The 17,267-nt window shown below is 43.3% G+C and overlaps 1 protein-coding gene across 1 annotated transcript in view; it reads right to left on the minus strand.

Annotated features, from left to right (window-relative positions):
* Positions 1-7,583: 7,583 nt before the first annotated feature.
* The window catches only part of ERCC4 (ERCC excision repair 4, endonuclease catalytic subunit), a 40,233-nt gene continuing 30,549 nt past the window's right edge, over positions 7,584-17,267 (minus strand). The window contains exons 10-11 of the mRNA XM_005906345.2: positions 13,055-13,167; positions 7,584-11,022 (exon numbers count right to left, since the gene is read on the minus strand). Coding sequence (XP_005906407.2) covers positions 10,289-11,022; positions 13,055-13,167 — 847 coding nt within the window. The 3' untranslated portion in view covers positions 7,584-10,288. The remainder of the gene's footprint in view (positions 11,023-13,054; positions 13,168-17,267) is intronic.

Below are 17,267 nucleotides of genomic sequence, written 5' to 3' on the forward strand. Positions count from 1 at the left end.
TTCACGTGTGCAGCACCGCCCATCCGCGCAGTACAAGTGGGTGCAGTTACACTGTTGGCTTGACCTGACTTGTATTTGCTGAAATGGAAAGGCACCCGGGGCATAAACAGATGTCTCCAGTCTCAAGGCTGCTAGGGAGCGGGTGGAGGCAGGCACAGGGAAGGGCCTTCTTTTTGTCTTTGCTCCCCAGCATCTGTTCCTCTCCAAATTTGTTGCCGGTCTGTGCTTTACCTATTCCTGCAGTCATGTGTCAGTTAAAAAAAAAAAAAAAGCTCACCTACCAAATACACTCCAGGAGTGTGGGATCAGCACACCAGTGTTAGGTGTGTGCACTTCATCTGTGTTTGCACCCAAACACAAAGCAACAGGGGCTTCCCTGGTGGCTCAGATGGCAAAGAATCTGTCTGCAGTGCTGGAGACCTGGGTTTGATCCCTGAGTAGGAAGATCCCCAGGAGAGGGGAATGGCAACCCACTCTAGTACTCTTGCCTGGAGATATTCCATGGACCAAGGAGCCTGATGGGCTATAGTCCATGGAGTCACAAAGAATCCGCCACGACTGAGCGACTAACACTTTCACTTTTCACAAAGCCAGAGATGGGTATGGATGAGACAGTGAGGGTGGATACCAAGAGCTTCAGGATAAATCACCATAAAAATGGGTTGGCCGTTTTTTTTTTTTTTTTTATTCCACCAAAGTGTTAACTGTGTTTATTTCTTAAAAAATATTTGTGGTATAATTTACATACAATAAATAGCACATAGGGAAATTGTATTTCCTGAATGATAACTGGCAACGTTTATGTTGTGACATCATCACTGTAAGAGTTTGGACATTTCCATCAACTCCAAATGAGTTTCCATGTATGCATGGCCAGTTTTTCAGTTTGGAAACCTTTTTGGTTTTGAGGGAATTGGAGCTCATCTAGGAGTCCAGGGCTTACCATGGGGTCACTGATAATGTTGAAGAAATCAACAGCAACCTCACCTAGTTCCCGACACCCCTACCCCGACTCCCGCCTCCGCCCCAAATCCACTGCTTCCGCAGGAAAAACAATCCCTCTGACCAACAAAAGACTTGGGACTTCCAGCGTGACTCACCCTCAGTCCTGGGGCGCATACTCGGCTTCTGATAAGAGGCAGTCAATCTGTCCTCCGTTTGTTTATAATGAGTCATGCTGGAAATCAGGCAGCTCCTTTTTTTTCCCCCCTCCCATGTCAGGATTGGGCAAGAATTAGAGGCAGATACACCACCATTCAAGTGCAGTCATCCTTAAAGTGTCCGGTGACTCAATGGGGCCCCCTACTGGTGGAGACAGGGAGGGCCACGTCGTGGAGCGAAGGTCTGTCTTTCTCACACTTGAAGGCCAGATCTTACCGACTTGCAGATTGATAAGAGAAGTAGGAAAACGCAACCGAGTTTTCTGTGCATCCTGCCCACTACCCCCAACTATTAGCGGCAGAGTGGAGCGTGAGTCACAACTTGCAGCCGGTGTATACACTGGAGCGATTAGCCACATAATTGCTTCAGTGATGAACCTTCCCCCAGCTGCAACCCGCCTCCCTCGCCGAGAATTCTGCCAACAGTCTCAGTGGCAGGAATACTGAAGGCCGAGGTTTACAAAGCGGGAGTTGTGATTCTTCTAGCTAGTGCCCTCTTGGCCCCGATTTAAAATTCCTGCACACGAATCTGAGGGGAGCAGGGGAGAGGTTTCAACTAGAATTGATGTCATGATCAAGCCAACGTAAAATAGATTGATCTGCTGCTTCAAGGTACTGAGGCAAAGCGCTCTGTTTGGAGAACAAATCACCATAGCAACTCAGCCGCCCCAGTTACAGTAGGCGCGCAGGACGACCAAAATAAAAATCCTTACCAAGTCTCAGGATTGGCTCGTGAGAGCTGCTCAACAGACTTTCAGTTTCCAGACAGCATGAGCCAGCATGTATTTCGGTTTCCTAAACTGCTGAAAGGGACGCTTTAAATAATAATAGAACTATCCAGCCAGGTTACAAACAGAGGGGTTCTGGGCTGTCCCTACTTTCAGCTTAACACACAAGCAGACCTCAGTGCCAAGCAGCAGCATTTGTCATTGAAACAGACTTTGGAAAAGGGCTCATTGTTACTTATTGTGGCTTGCCAGTTCCGTTCCAAGTTGGGGGTACATGGTACTCTAAACGCTGATTTTTAAGAAGAGCCAAATCTGTATGAAAACAGGTTTTCTGTAGGTGTGAAAGGAAGAAAGGCAAAACCACTCTTTCTTTCCTCCACCCCCAGGATCCCAAGCACTGGGCTTGGAGTCCATTAATTATCTGCCTTCTCTCCAGCATCTGCCTTCTCTCACTTGGCTTTGTTCCTTCTGATCACCAACAGACAAAATCGCCTTGGCCATGGTACTTGCCCATTCTCCTCTTCATCCACACTGCCCAGGGCTTCCTTTGGCCTCTCAGTCTGGTACCTGTCCAGAGCTCCCTGCAACCACCATCCAGGACGCCCAGTGTTCTCTGCCTGCTGCACACCCAGGCAATAAGCATTCCTACTGCTCCACTCCTAATCCCAAGGGCCATTCCCTTCAAGTTCTCTCCTGCCTTTGATTCTGGTTGCTGCATGATTCAGAATCTTCTTTTTGTAGTCTGTCTCCTCTGTTGTCTCACCTCCTAAATTTAGGCACTTTTTAAGTCCTATCTGTTTCATACTTGCTTTAACCATTTATCTGATCTCTTCAATTCTCATTTCTAAGCAAATATCTACTACATTTTCAGCTGAGACTGTTTGCTTATAGATTATATCAAAACCAACCCTATCAAAACTGAATTTAATCTTCCCAACACAATTGGATCCTTCTCCAGGCTCTGTTAACAGCGCCATCATTTCCTAAGGCTTAAAGGTTAGGTGTTATTCAGACTCTTCCTAGGCAGATACTTCCGTTGCCACATTCCGTTGCCTGCCCATTGATGCTTCTCCCATTTGTGTCCTTCTTTCCATTTCCAAAGCTGCTATCTGAGTTCTGGTCATCATCCCACCAGACCTGCTGCCGAAATTGCTACCACTTCTGAAATGGTGTTTTCACATCCAGCCCTTCTTCAAGACAGCAAATTATGGTAGAAAGTAGGCTTTGGAGTTGGACTTCCATCTCTGCCATTTACTTTCACTGTGCCTTTACTTTCATAATCCCTAACTCTTAAGTCTCTTTACCTGTAAAACAAGGTATAAATCCATACTTTGAGGTGTGAGGATTTAATGGGGGTACCATATGTGAAGGACAGAGAAGCCTGGTGTGCTGCAGCCCATGGAGTTACAAAGAGTCAGACACGACTCAGTGGCTGAACAACAACATATGTAGAACGTCTGGTGCGCTTTAAACGCTCAACTGATGCTAGTTCCTTTCCATTTCAAACTTACTACCAGACCGAAGCCTTAAAACAGACTTCCTAGTCACGCCCTTCTCGTACTCAAACATACGTTTTTCTACCAAAATAAGGACAAACTCCTTGAGCCTAGCACTTGAGAGACTTGCATAATATGGCCCCCGTGTCTTGCTCCAACTCTGCTGTTCATGACTCTTTCTTTAAACACCATCTGCTCCTTTGCTGGTGCTCTGGACTTGGACTTAAGTGCATTGTCTGCATCTCTGTCTGATGAAATTCTAGCTGTTCTTTAAGACTCATCTCAAATTCTATCTTCTCTCTGAGGCCATCCCTGCTTCCTACCATCGGATATGACATCTTTCTCTGGCCCCTGGAACACTTATCCCTCTCTGGTGGCATTTTTATTATTCTGCTTGGCTTATGTTCTTTGAATTCTCTTTACTGCACGACTGAATGTCCTTGATGGCACAGACTGTTACTGCACCGAGCCGAGAGTCCCCCGCCTTATGCAATAAACGCCTTATGCCAAAAACAAACCTGCCTGGTCACGCTTCCCTTTGTCTACTGAGCTTTCTTCTTCCTCAAGTTTCTGTTGGGTGACACCCTTCCCAGAAACAAAGTTGCACAGGGAAGCAAATCGCTCACTCAGTGAAAGGCGTTCTCTCGGACACCAAAGTTCTGGAGCTCATCGTTACGGGAAAAGTGTCCCTGAATATCCTCTCAAATAATCCACATCACCATTGCATCAGACCCAGTTCATTTACTGTTTTCATAAATCCCAGGGAATTCCCTTGTTTGAAATCACAGCTTGGTTTTGTTTACTTGTCTCTCAGGCCCTCAGGGAGCACTGTTCTTTCGATGTAGAAAAAACTTCAGGCAAATGGATCCTTGGGAATGTCTAAAATTTTTTTCCTCATTCATTAATCAGCCTTTTTAACACTGATAATACAACACAGAAAAGGAATTCAGATTAAAGATTCAGTTGAGTGTTTGTAAACAATGAAAAACATAGGTCTACTGAGCCAGCATCTTAAAATGTATCTATGGTTCTTAAATATTTAATCGATTTATAGTTTTTGATATTAGTGTCCTAGTTCTAAAGTACAGTTCTTAAATATGTGTACATATATCATGTGTGTGCACACGTGTTCGTGCTGTCGATTCAGTTGTCTCTCTTTGCAATCCCATGGACCTTAGGCCGCCAGGCTCCCCTGTCCATGGGATTTCTCAGGCAAGAATACTAGAGTGGGTTGCCATTTCCTCCTCCAGGGGATCTTCCCCACCCAGAGATAGAACCTGCATCTCCTGCATTGAACATGGATTCTTTACTACTGAGCCACCAGGGAAGCCATATTGTGTGTGAATATATATATATATTTTTTTCCTCATTCATTAATCAGTCTCTTTAACACTGATAATACAACATAGAAAAGGAACTCAGATTAAAGATTCAGTTGAGCTTTCATAAAATGAGAAACAGAGGTCCACTGGAAGGTTTAACTTATACTTTCTAGTTTACAAAGTTTCATTTTAGGATGAATGAGGCTGGAAATATGGTTTCATCATTATATGGGAGATCCTGTTGGCAATATCATTTGCAAAGTACAATTTTCAAAAGGTTAAATATATGGGCTCTCATACAAACAGAAAAATAACAGAAGTCAAAGTTTTTTTTTTTTAAATTCAATCCCATTAATGAGGAAACCAGTTAGATATTGACTGAGTTAAGAGAAAATTGAAGGACCTGGAGATTTGTAGCTAGCTGGTCAAAGGAATGTAGAAATAAATTTACTAACAAATGCAAAATTGGCTAATGTCCCACCAGACGATAACCTTTGTGATGTTACTGGACAAGACTCATCTGTAGAGCTATCAGCTTTCTGCAAGTTAACCTCTATTCTCTATAAGCACGCAAAATAGTGTTCCTAAGCAGTCAGCAAAAGGTTCACAACTCTAGAAAGTCAGATAATCCCTGGGCAGCAGAGGTCACTAGACAATACCCAGGTCTGCAGAGAAGAGGTGCTCAGTATCTCGTTGACCTGTTTCCACGTTTTGCGTATTTGCTCTGCACACTCTTCTCTTGAGAGGCATGGAAACAAACCAATCTGCTTTCTCTATATTTGTTATTAGATTCAGGAAAGGAGACACAAAACATAGTTCCCCACTCTCCACTGGGCCCTCCTTTGCCCTCAAGTTTTTCATTATGAGCTCTGGAATCCAAGAGCTTGAGTTGAAATCACGGTTCCACTATTTATGTGATGACTTCGGGAAAAATTACCTCTATGCCTCAGTTTCGTCACTGTAAAAGAAAATTTTAAGTATCTGTAACTTTATGGCTTTGCCATGAGTTAAAAGAGATAAAGCACAACTGCTAATAAATTTGAGTTATATTCCTACTAAGGGTTTGATGCCTGGGTTGGGTTACAGTGCATGGGGCAGCGGAGAGTTGGACGTGACTGAGCAACTTAACACCTTCACTTTACCAGGGCTCATTATTCCACCAAAGTGTTGATTGGGACATAAACATTTTGAGAAATAAACTGACACTATACATTAAAGAGGGTTTAGGTTCTACATTTTAAAGCAGAAGCAAAATAACTGTTGGTCTTTCAGTCGTGTCCAACTCTTTGCAACTCTATGGACTGAAGCCCGCCAGGCTCCTCTGTCCATGGAATTTTGGGTGGCCATTCCCTTCTCTAGGGGATCTTTTCCACCCAGGGATCAAACCCGGGTCTCCTGCATTGGCAGGTGGATTATTTACCATCTGAGCCCCCATGGAAGCTCAAAATAATTAAATAATCCAAATGAGCAAATTAGTAAACTAATAACTTAAATTCTTGTTTCAAAAGAATAATTTACTTCTTTCAACTTTGATGTTAAAGGGACAAAAATGTCTGAGTCATGGGTGGCAAGAATTAACCTTTGTTGAGTTGGTGTCCCAGGCACTGTGCTTATGACACATTCATTACATTGTCAACACACGAGTATTTTCAGAAGAATCATTTTTTCTCCCTCCTTAAGGACACATGCTACAAAATGAAAAGCAGCAAAGGAAAATAACCAGAAGAAAAATACACTGGAGCCTTAGAAAGTGGGCTTCCCAAGCAAGTCAAATGCCAAAGCAGTGGTTCAAAGCACATTTCAGCTTTAATCACTTATTCTGTATGAAAAACTAATTAAATATTCTCTATAGTTTTAAATTAAATGTACCAACACATTGGTAACTATCATATACTGGGAATGTACTCCTTCCCACTCCACTTGGTTGTTTTTATTTTGCCCACAGAATGTTGAAATACTGAATAAATACACATTTTATTAAAACATACACAAACAACTCTGTCACAAATTGATATAAATGGTTAGGTATCCCTCCCATCCCAATTTTGGCTTATATAACCTTGAATCAAAAACACAACAGTGGTGTAGGCCACCAAAAAACTATGGGTAAAGATGGTAGACTAAGGACTGAGGCTCAGAATCAGACAGGAAATAGCTATAAACCAAAATAGAAAGCAAAATAATGAAGAGAAGTGACAACTCATGTTGAAGTCTGGGTAAGTTTTAATAGGCTCAAGCCTGAGAAAAGAATTTTCCTAAAATGTTGGTTCTTAAGGGGACATTCCTAGGTTCAACTGAACACAAAAGAGAAGGGAATTTCCCTAAAGAAGTTTTCTGAGCCAGAAGAAAATCAAATTATGCTTGAAAAACAAAAGCAAAGACTAATAATGCCTGTCTTTCTCCCCCACCCACCTCTCCGGATTCACTTCAGTGTAGGTTTTCCTGCTGGAGGCCATCTATTAACTCCATACTCTGTTTTCTCAACACGACCAAATCTAGTCTTAACCTTCTGCGTCTCAGAGGGTTGATAAATGAGATAATTGTTTTCAGTCCTCTCATGAGCTGGGAAACTACAATCTGGATGTACCCAAACATATGCAGACATAGATATACTAAGCCTCAGATTAAAGAAACAGTAACTGGTTGCCAAAAGGATATTATTTATAGCCACTATTAAAAATGATTTCTTATATATAATTTGAGAAAGTATCAAGAGAGGCACTGTGATTTAAACAAAACTGAAAACCATTTCTCACAATATTTCATGTACTGAAAGTTTTGTGCAAAAAACTTATAAACTAGAATAATGCTGGTCTTGAGTTCTTAAAAAAAGGTTTTAAAAAAGCTAAGCATAAGTTCTTAATTGGATATTTGTGATTTTGGAAAAAAAAAAAGGGCAAAGCTAATAAAATGCTGCTAGAAAACAAAGTGATAAAGATTTTTCAACTGCATGCATTTCTAGTTCTTTGCCAGATTCTTAGGCTATAAAAATTCGTAAAAGAAGTTGATGTAAAGTAAATACGTGACGGTTATGTTGAAGGGTTTTCAGAACTGGAGACACTAAGATATATTTATTTAGTTGGAAGAGGAAGTGGCAATAAGAGCCTTTCAATTATAATGACCATTTTAGAGTTCATTAGAAACTACCATCCATAATTTAAACACATCTGAGCCTGTGCCCCCTCTTAAGATGTCCTGTAGGTATGTGCGTTGTGCATGCTAAGTCGCTTCAGTCACATCCAACTCTGTGCAACCCTATGGATTGTAGCTCACCAGGCTCCTCTGTCCACGGGATTCTCCAGTCAAGAGTACTGGAGTGGGATGCCATATCCTCCTCCTAGTAGGTACAACAGCAAGTAAGTCTTTGGGAGCCAGAGGACGTCGGCTCTCTAAATACATCTAACTAAATACAACCATCTTCTATGTTGTAGCAGGTAACGAGGACTATTTTAAAACAGTAGCTTTAAGAGAGCTTATTTTTGAAAACTTGGAGTGAAACCCTTCTCAAAAAATGTGCTGTTAGGGTTTTCCTTTTATGTAATGAAAGAACAATAAAAGGCAGGTGGAATTATACTAGGGGAAAAAATAGAAATTACATTTCTCAAGCACAAGTGCTAGGATGGAGTGAAGAAAAATGATAACAACCATCTCTATCTGAGGTGGGATCTATTTTAATGTACTTAAAATACATGACTATGACTGAGTGCTTAAAGAAAGAAATGCAGAGGAAAGTGAAAGTTAACATATGTGCCTGACATTTTATTTTCTATTCTCAAGGGTGTATTTTTAACCCTGGGACAGAGTTAGTATCCCAAATCTTTATTCTACCATAAACTAATCTCTGTTTCTTGTCTTCTTCTCTCTTTTCCAAGTCACTCTACAGAGTCTGATGATAACAATTTGGTACCCCTTAATTCATTCTTATGGTACCCTTGCAGAGTTCAAAATCCACACACTTTAACTTATGTCAACATACCAAGAAACCAAGATGTCAAGACAACAGATTTGGTTTAGTGATGACACTTGAAAGACTGTATTAAAGATGAAGACCATTTCATGTCACACAGTCCCCTGTCTACTCTGAGTTCAGACACTGTGACAAATAAAAACACAGCTGATGCTGACGAAACATGACCCTATGTGATGTGGCCAGTGGAACTTATGCTCTTCAACAGCAGCTCTTGAGGTAGAAGATCGACTCATCACTAAATATGTGAATAATATCTAAGTTAATAATGGTTCAATATCAAAGTTTAAAAGCTGCACAAAGACGCTGTGAAAGTCCTGTATGTATACTTCTGTAAGAAGCTAAGTAAAGTCAATCACAGGAAGGTTTCCAGTGAGACTGTTTTCCTTATGGAGTTTTAAAATATATATATATATTTCTTTAAGATTTTTATATATTCTATGCATTGATCTTCCATTTCCTCTCAACACTTGTAGTTCAAATCAAGGAAGGAAAACTGAACCTTAAAAACTGTGGGTCCCTCCTTTGCTTGCATCCAGTCCTCACAGAGAGACGCAGGAGGCCAGTCCGGCTCAGGAGAGTGGGGGGCAGGGGCCTGGGCGAGGACCTGTGCTGGGGGCGTCCCAGGGCAGGTGAGGAGACACTGGGAAGGAGGGCATCTAACAGACTCCCGGAGTAGCCATTTGGTCAGAGATCACTGGACTCAGGAGGTTAAATATATGCAGAAACAGAATTTTTAGGGCTCCTTCTAGACAATCCAGTTCTGTAAATAGGTAATTCATTTTATGTTTTAAAAATACTGGTTTTGAACAAACCAGGTATGGTTATGGTACATGCTGTGTATCTTCAGGTGGTCAGAAGACCAACTGGCCTGTTCTAGAGGTGGCGGTCTTTCTTTGATTAGCAGTAGCAAGTCCCATGAGCTTATCCTGGAGGCAGGCAGTTAGGAGAAGCACGCAGCTGAGGACAGCATGGAGAGCACTGGTGAGGAGGGGCAGAGATGCTCCCTTCTCAGAGCCCCAGAGGTCCCTCTCAGACAGAGGGTAAGAACGCAACTGTGCATTTTATTAGTCTCCGAAGGAAACCGAAGTCTCTGCTTGTTTCATAAACAGCCTTCTATAAATGCCTGCAGACACTGTCCCTGATCCTGACAACACCTCAGGTAAAGATGGAAAGTACTAGACCTGGCGTGGATGGTGCAGTGAAAATGATGCCTAAACACAAAGCTCAGAGCCCAGCCTTGGCCTCCGGTCCCCTGACCCAGGAAACAGCACAACTGCTCACAGATTGGAAGAGAATGAGCTTTGTTGTTTGGTCGCCGAGTCGTGTCTGACTCTTTTGTGACTCCATGGACTGTAGCTCACCAGGCTACATGGGATTCCATGGGATTTCCCGGGCAAGAATACTGGAGTGGGTTGCCATTTCCTCCTCCAAGGGGTCTTCCCAACCTGGGGATAGAACCTGCGTCTCTTGCACTGACAGGCAGGTTCTTTACCACTGAGCTCCCTGGGAATCCCACGGGAAAGAGCTACTGGGCTAATAATAAAGATCTGTGAGGGCAGGCAAAGAGCAGTTCAGAAGCACAGTCAGGGGATAAGAAAATAGGCAGCACTGCTCATTTTTTCATTTTCCCTCTGGACAGGACCTCTGCATAGGAGGTGTGAATGAAGTCATAGAGCTGCCGCGCACTGGCCGTGTTCCCCAGCATGCTCGCCAGCTCGTCGAAGGGCAGGCTTGCTAATTCAGCGATGTTCTTGACGTGGTTCATCAAGGAGCGACAGTTTTTGGCATTTATCCCTGGCATTTTTAACAAGAAGTCCTGGGGACCGGGGTTATACTTCTCTGCCTCGGGGAGAGTCTCGGAATCGGCGGACACAGCCATGGCGGTGGTGGCGTCTGGCTGTGGCTTGTTCTGCTTCAACTCCTCAAACAGCTCGGCAGTGGCGTGTGGGGAGGGGCACCAGAGGATCCGGAGCCGGGGGAAGTGCAGAGTGAGGAGGGTGAGCTTGGAGCTGACATCGTTGCCGGAGATCTCCTGATGGAAGGCGCCGCGGGACATGAGAGAGAAAGGCTTAGTGGGGTCGAACTCGATCAGAAGCATCGGCCGCTTGTAGTAGCGGGACATGGAGATGCACTGGCTGTAGAGGCGGCCGTTGTTCAAAGAGCCAATCAGATCACTGATGCTCTTGCGCTCCACGCACATTTCCGGAGTCAGGATGTAGTCTCCGACCTCCAGGGTCACTGGCTCGATGTCGATGCCCCGGCGGTGGATCAGTGACGGGAGCTCACTTCGAAACTCCCGCATGTCCACAACGATGCTCTGCTGGGTACCATTCTGCTCCTGGCCGCCTGAGAAGAAAAAAAAGCATTTAAAGAAACGTTGCTGAGGAGTAACTCTCAAAGATGGAAGATCACAATTAAAGTCAGATGTCTGTGTTTCTGCTATTAGTCTCCCATGCCTGGTTACACAATATTACGTTATTCCACATTTTCCTGTATTTTCAAAAAGGTTTATTTACGGTTGAAGGCAATTTCCCTTAAACTAAATAAAGCTACTAGGAAATTGGGGTCTCTTGGTAAATACTTCCTTACACAGAATTCACAGACACCAGCACTCACCATCATCTTCCCTCTGGGGCTCCTCTTCGCCCCTCACTGATACATTGACCACTCTTTACTGATCGTCACCCCAATTCCTAGCACAGAGCCTCGCACGCAGGAGATGCTTAGTAATGTTCTCTCGATAAACTGCCATGTGAGCTGCTGTGAGAAATTTTGAAGCTTTTCGGGCATGGAAGAAGCTGGGAGAAACAGGAACACAGAGCTTCTCCCACTAACGTGCATATGAATCGCCTGGGATGGAGTGACAACACCTACTGCATTCTGTAGGTGTGGAAGAGGGCCCAAGAGCCTGCATTTCTAACAAGCTCCCAGGTGACGCCAACACTGCTGGCTGAAGGACTACATGATGGCTTCTGCAGGTAGAATAATGCCCCTACGGAAGATGTCTCTGTTCTAACCCCTGGAAGCTGCCAATATGTTACTTTACACAGCAAAGGGGACTCTGGAAACGTGATTAAATTAGGGGTCTCAAGACTGGGAGATTCTTCTGGATTATTGAGACAGGTCCAAGGGCCCTTATAAGCAAAGGAAGGAAGCAGGAAGCTCAGAGGCAGAGCTGCTGGTGTTGAAGGTGGAGGAAGGAGCCACGAGCGAGGGAGCAGGCAGCCCTGGATGACCTGGAAGAGGAAGGGATTCTCCCCCAGAGCCTCCAGAGGGAGCGCAGCCCTGCAGACACCTTCTTTTTAACTCAGTGAAACCCATTTGGACTTTGGATTGTATAATAACTGTTAGATAACGACTGCATGTTCTTTCAAGACACTAAAGTTTGTGGCAATTTGTTACAGCAGCAAAAGGGAAGCTAATAGGAGTGCTGAGAAGACTGGACTCAGAGGGCAGATTCTGTGAATAGCTTTCCGTGTGGTACCCGCAGGCTCTATCTTCCTTCATATTGCCAGGTATCTTGCTGTCCTGCATGAAATGTCCCCAACCTGTTGGAGTTAGGAATCTTCTTCAAAAGACACAGAGGCTCTGAGGCCGTGCTTCCCAAAGTATGGTCCAAGGACCACTTCCATCAGATGCTGACCCCGTTTCAGATCTATCGAATCAGAATTTCTATGGAGTGGGGTCCAAGAATCTAGAGTTTTAACAAGCATAAGAGGCTATTCTGAAGTACAGTGAATTCTGAGATACAATGCTTTAACTGCGTTGACCCCACCAAAGGAGAAAGCGACTCAGCCACACTGTTTTTCCCATGCCACCTGGCTGAAGGCACTGCTGAAATGGGGATCTGGGGAGTGGGAGGGACATGGTCATCCTCGGACTCCAGTGCAAGGGGCATCCAGCATGCCTTGGTGGAAGGCCACTGCCTGGATCTGCAGGGCAGTGAGAGTACCACACACCCGGGGTCTAGAAAAGTGCCAAGAAGCAATCAGCAAACCCTGGAAGGGGTGGGAATGCACCCTGAACAAAGCACCGTCACTTATCTGTGAGGACACTGGCCTCTTAGGGTTAACGTAAGAACCTAATCATCATTCACAAAAGCTTCTTGGCAAAAGTACATTCTGAATCTCAACCAATGCTGGAACGTAACTTATTTCCAATGCTGGTGCCTAGAACACAACCCCTCTTATCTTATGGGTGAGGAGCCCGAGATTCAGGAAAGACATGTGGTTAGTGAACAGCAGAGTTCAGACCGGGATATGAGAGCAGACACCCCCGTTGAAGAGCTTGTTGAGAAAAACCAAGCTGCAGAGAGACTCTGGAACCCCACAGCCTCTGGCACGGGCAGCAGGAGAGCTCGGCAGAGGGCGGGACTCACCGGCTTTGCGTGTGTCGGTGGTAGCATTGGCAGACACGCAGCCTCTCACAAGGTCGAGGTTCGTTTCGTCTCTGCCTTCTCTTTCTTCAGGGATGACCATGCTAGCCTTTTCCCTGGGGGTGGGAGGAACACATCTTCAACCTCTCTGAATTAATTTCAAAATTCCTGATTTTAGAAAATGATCTACAGAACTGTAGTGCTAAAAGAGAACCCAGGAAACATCAGAAGGAAATATGCAGAGAGAAGCGATGGGGAATGGAAGCAGAAAGAGTTCCTTGGTTGGGTACTTCTGCTCATCTTCTGGAGTTAAAAAAGAAAAAAACTTACTTATTTTCTATTCTGTATGTCCTCCAAACACTTTGAGTCATGAAATAAGCATGTGGACATTGCCACAAAGAGGTTACTCAGAGTTTTTATACAAATGTGCTAAACGTGTTACTGAGCACTGAAAAGATTTCAAATAATTTATATTCCAATATTTTCAGAGAAATCGTAAGATAATTAAAGACCAATGATTAAAGACATGAAAACAGAAATGGCCAAACTAACTTTGATTTGAAAAACTCCAGGTTGGAGGCCCCATTAAACACTCTCCAGTTTTAAAGGAAAATCATGATTAATACAAGAAAGCAAATTTCCAACAGAGATTTAAACAAAAAAATCGACATCTCAGGTTATACAGTACAGCAGTATTGATTCACTAACTTAGCTGTTCGTTTAAAATATTTAGGGTAGGCTCCCACGTACTATGGGAGGTATTTTGGATACAAATATGGTTACCCAATAATTTATGTCTTCAAGAAAGCTTAGCACTTTAAGCTGGTAGATTGACAAGCCTATAGAATCCTAACTCAGATTTGCCATCAGGAACCAGAATCATGTCAGGACCCTCAATAACCACAGAAGACTAAGCCAGGCTTGCCATCATCTGATTTTTCAAAACCAGTAAAAGGATGTTAGAATCAGTTCAGGAAACAGCGAGCTCTGTGTGTCCTTTTGTGCCAGGTCAACAGAAAAGATGTGTAAGATTGCGTCTGTGCCCTGGCTTGGCTTGCAACTGAGTTGAGGAAATACAGCAACATGAAAAACAACTGTGGAACTGACTGCCTACAGTAAGAGAGTCTGCAGAAGGTGAAACAAGGGGAATCATTAGCAACAAGAAATCATTCCAACAAGGGCTCATTCCCAAGGGTTTTCCAAAGAAAGATAAAATCAGATGGAGCAATTCCTCAGCCACTCTGGATACACAATGTCTTAGGGCACGGTACCATAAAGAGGTACCACGGGTGAACAGAAACTCAAGTTTATAAATTCTATACTATTTGAAATAATATACAAATGCAAAGTTGTTATTTGTGTAACACTTTATGAACAGATTGTTGTTCTAGTTCTGTTCTTGCCCATTATTCTCAACACCAGTGTCAGAGTGGTTACTGCAGAATTCTTTGCAGTGATCACAGGTCCAAAGTCACTCAGTACTGCCCTGTCACACCCACCAGACTCCAGCTGGGGACAAATGGCGAACTGTCCAGAGAACTCAATGCTCTTAAATTTCTTTTACATTTGGGATCAACATGGGGGATTTTTTCCCCTCTTTATCTCCACTTACCCTACTGGCTAAGCCAACACAGGCAGGGGCAGCCTCCTTTCCTAATCAATCTGTTATCTGTGCATGGCTGCAGAGCACATGGGGTTAAAATTCAGACTCTGCATCCACATGTTGTGGATTTGAAACCACTTACTGGCTGTGTTAACTTTAGGTGAGTTTTTTAAAGGCTCTGTCCCTCAATTCTGTGTGTAAGATGGGAAGAATACTAAAACCTAACCTCAACAGGTTAGAAGGAAGCACAAGCTGGAATCAAGATTGCCAGGAGAAATATCAATAACCTCAGATATGCGGATGACACCACCGTTATGGCAGAAAGTGAAGAAAAATAGAGAGCCTCTTGATGAAAGTGAAAGAGGAGAGTGAAAAAGTTGGCTTAAAGCTCAACATTCAGAAAACTAAGATCATGGCATCCAGTCCCATCACTTCGTGGCAAATAGATGGGGAAACAGTGGAAACAGTGGCTGACTTTATGTTTCTGGTCTCCAAAATCACTGCAGATGGTGACTGCAGCCATGAAATTAAAAGATGCTTACTCCTTGGAAGGAAAGTTATGACCAACTTAGACAGCATATTCAAAAGCAGAGACATTACTTTGTCAACAAATGTCCGTCAAGCCAAGTCAAGCCTTGTCTAGTCAAGGCTATGGTTTTTCCAGTGGTCATGCATGGATGTGAGAGTTGGACTATAAAGAAAGCTAAGCACCGAAGAATTGATGCTTTTGAACTGCGGTGTTGGAGAAGACTGTTGAGAGTCCCTGGGACTGCAAGGAGATCCAACCAGTCCATCCTAAAGATCAGTCCTGGGTGTTCAGTGGAAGGACTGATGTTGAAGCTGAAACTCCAATACTTTGGCCACCTGATGCGAAGAGCTGACTCATTTGAAAAGACCCTGATGCTGGGAAAGATTGAGGGCAGGAGGAGAAGGGGACGATGGAGGATGAGATGGTTGGATGGCATCACCGACTCAGTGGACATTGGGTTCGGGTGGACTCCGGGAGTTGGTGATGGACAGGGAGGCCTGGTGTGCTGGAGTTCATGGGGTAGCAAAAAGTTGGACACGACTGGGCGATTCATGACTGAACTGAACTGAACCTCAACAGACTGTTATAAAGATCATGTAATATATGTAAGGCTCTCAGAGTAGTACCCGGAACATAACAAGCACCATATGTTAGCTTTTATTAATATTGTAAGTGTGTGTGCTCAGTAACTCAGTCATGTCTGACTCTGTGGCCCTCATGGACTGTAGCCCACGAAGCTCCTCTGCCCATGCAATTTTTCATGCAAGAATACTGGAGTGGGTTGCCATTTCCTCCTCCAGGGGATCTTCCCGACCCAGGGATTGAATCTGTGTCTCTTGTGTCTCCTGCACTGGCAGGTTGATTCTTCACCACTGAGCCACCTGGGAAGTCCTATAATGTAGTAACCTCATCCCCTAATTATCCATGACTATGCTAAAAAAAACTGTGAAGGAAATGGCAATCTACTCCAGTATTCTTGCCTGTAAAATTCCATGGACAGAGGAGCCTGGCGGGCCACGGTCCACAGGGTCGCAAATAGTCTGACACGACCAAACACGCACTTGCATGCTAAAAAACAGATTTCTTTCAAATGATTCTGCAACTGCTTCAGTTAATACTGTTAAACAAAACAGCTAGTTTAGTATGAAATGTTATAACTGCAAATTAAATTTCAGAAAAAAACATACTCCTGAAATGAAACCAGGGTTGTGAAGAAAATATTAAGTCTTCCTAACCAGTAACTCAAATTAGTTGAACAGAAATTTGTCATACTTAAAAATATTCAGTCCCTCATTCACATTTAGCATAATCAAATTACTATATGTGACAGATACAAAATAATAATTGAACAATTCAGATTCCTACATCCACCTGAAATACTGTGGTTTCTTAATATTGCTCTAACATCTCTAGTGGTATTTGAATAGTTTGTACAACGTGATAACACAGGGAGGAGGTACTGGAGGAGTCTCTTCAAATGGGCATTTATTCAAGTCCTCATGCTAACCCATTTTGTGATTTTTTTTAACTGTAAAATTTCAAATAATCTAACCCTTCCCTTTGAAAAGTGGTGACCTCTCCAAAACTATGTTTACTCATAATGTTATTACTAATTTTTTGACCCCGGGAACATTTTATTATCAATACTGAGACATGTAATCTTTTTTCTCTTTACTTGTCATCTGTAACCTACTGATCTCTAGTCCAGCCAAACAGTCCTTTCACTGCCAGCTTGCCTGATTCATTCCTTTCTGGTTATTTTAAATAGCAGCGTTGCTTTTGTTCTTACAAAATCACTTGTGGAGGTCCTGGCAACAGCGCATTTCCTCAGTCTCCCATTACATTTTTCTCTAAGTCCAGGCTCAGTGCAAATGCTCTTTCAGCCACGCACCTCACATATATTTTGCTTTTCAAAACAAACACTTCTCAAATTCCCCAAGTTTTCTGGGAAAGTAAATATCTTAAGGTTCTAAAGAGTGTTACTATCTGTGTGATATGGAAAGACCTAACATAATACCCAGACAGTCACCGGTGAGAGAGTTAGAAACTAGGCCAGGCCATATAGATAAAATTACACCAAAATC

The sequence above is a fragment of the Bos mutus genome, chromosome 25 (assembly GCF_027580195.1).
Source record: "Bos mutus isolate GX-2022 chromosome 25, NWIPB_WYAK_1.1, whole genome shotgun sequence".
Classification (NCBI taxonomy): domain Eukaryota; kingdom Metazoa; phylum Chordata; class Mammalia; order Artiodactyla; family Bovidae; genus Bos; species Bos mutus.